Genomic DNA, 688 nt, shown 5'->3' with positions numbered 1-688 from the left:
TCCATGAAACGTTGAAACGTTTGGGCTGCATTTCGAAGACCAAAGGGCATACGCGTGAATTCGAAAAGGCCAAACGGTGTTGTGATGGCTGTTTTAGGAATGCCATCCGGGGCTACGGGTATGTGGTAGCATGCTCGGGTGAGATCGAGTTTGGAGATGTTTGTGTGGCATAGGGTACTTGCGAAATCGTGGATAGGTGGGATGGGATACCTGTCTGGGATAGTAGCGTTGTTGAGAGAACGGTAATCTCCACAGGGTCTCCAATCAACTTAAGACTGCCTAGGTACCATATGTAGGGGGTGATGACCAACGGCTCGATGAAGGGCGGACGATGCCGAGTTCGAGCATGTGTTCGAACTCGTGTTTTGCTTATCTGGATTAATTCGGCGGGGGATGGCATGGACAGGTAGACCTCTCGTCTGAATATGATGAACGACGGAATGAGTGGCCGGTTGGGTTACTGACACTGATGAGTAAGCGTTGGAAAATCCCCAAGTATGTCAGCAAAAAGTGAATCCGGTAAGATAACTCGGATACCTGTGGATGAAGTTGGGGCACTAATTCCGCTGACTGAGTGGGAAGTGAGCGTGCCTAAGAGACGTTTGTGTCGCACGTCGACAGATAGATTGTAATGGGTCAGGAAATCTGCACCGATGATGGGTGTTTGGACGTCGGCCAAAAGGAAGAT

The 688-nt window shown here is 49.9% G+C and overlaps 1 protein-coding gene across 1 annotated transcript in view; it reads right to left on the bottom strand.

Annotated features, from left to right (window-relative positions):
• T265_00483 (hypothetical protein) overlaps positions 1-106 on the bottom strand; it is a gene marked incomplete at both ends in the record, with an annotated part of 3,721 nt that extends 3,615 nt beyond the window's left edge. The window contains one exon of the mRNA XM_009164287.1: positions 11-106. Coding sequence (XP_009162551.1) covers positions 11-106 — 96 coding nt within the window. The remainder of the gene's footprint in view (positions 1-10) is intronic.
• Between the last annotated feature and the right edge of the window lie 582 nt (positions 107-688).

The sequence above is a fragment of the Opisthorchis viverrini genome (genome assembly GCF_000715545.1).
Source record: "Opisthorchis viverrini unplaced genomic scaffold opera_v5_5, whole genome shotgun sequence".
NCBI classification, from domain to species: Eukaryota; Metazoa; Platyhelminthes; class Trematoda; order Opisthorchiida; family Opisthorchiidae; genus Opisthorchis; species Opisthorchis viverrini.
This window is presented reverse-complemented; position numbering and strand designations above follow the sequence as displayed.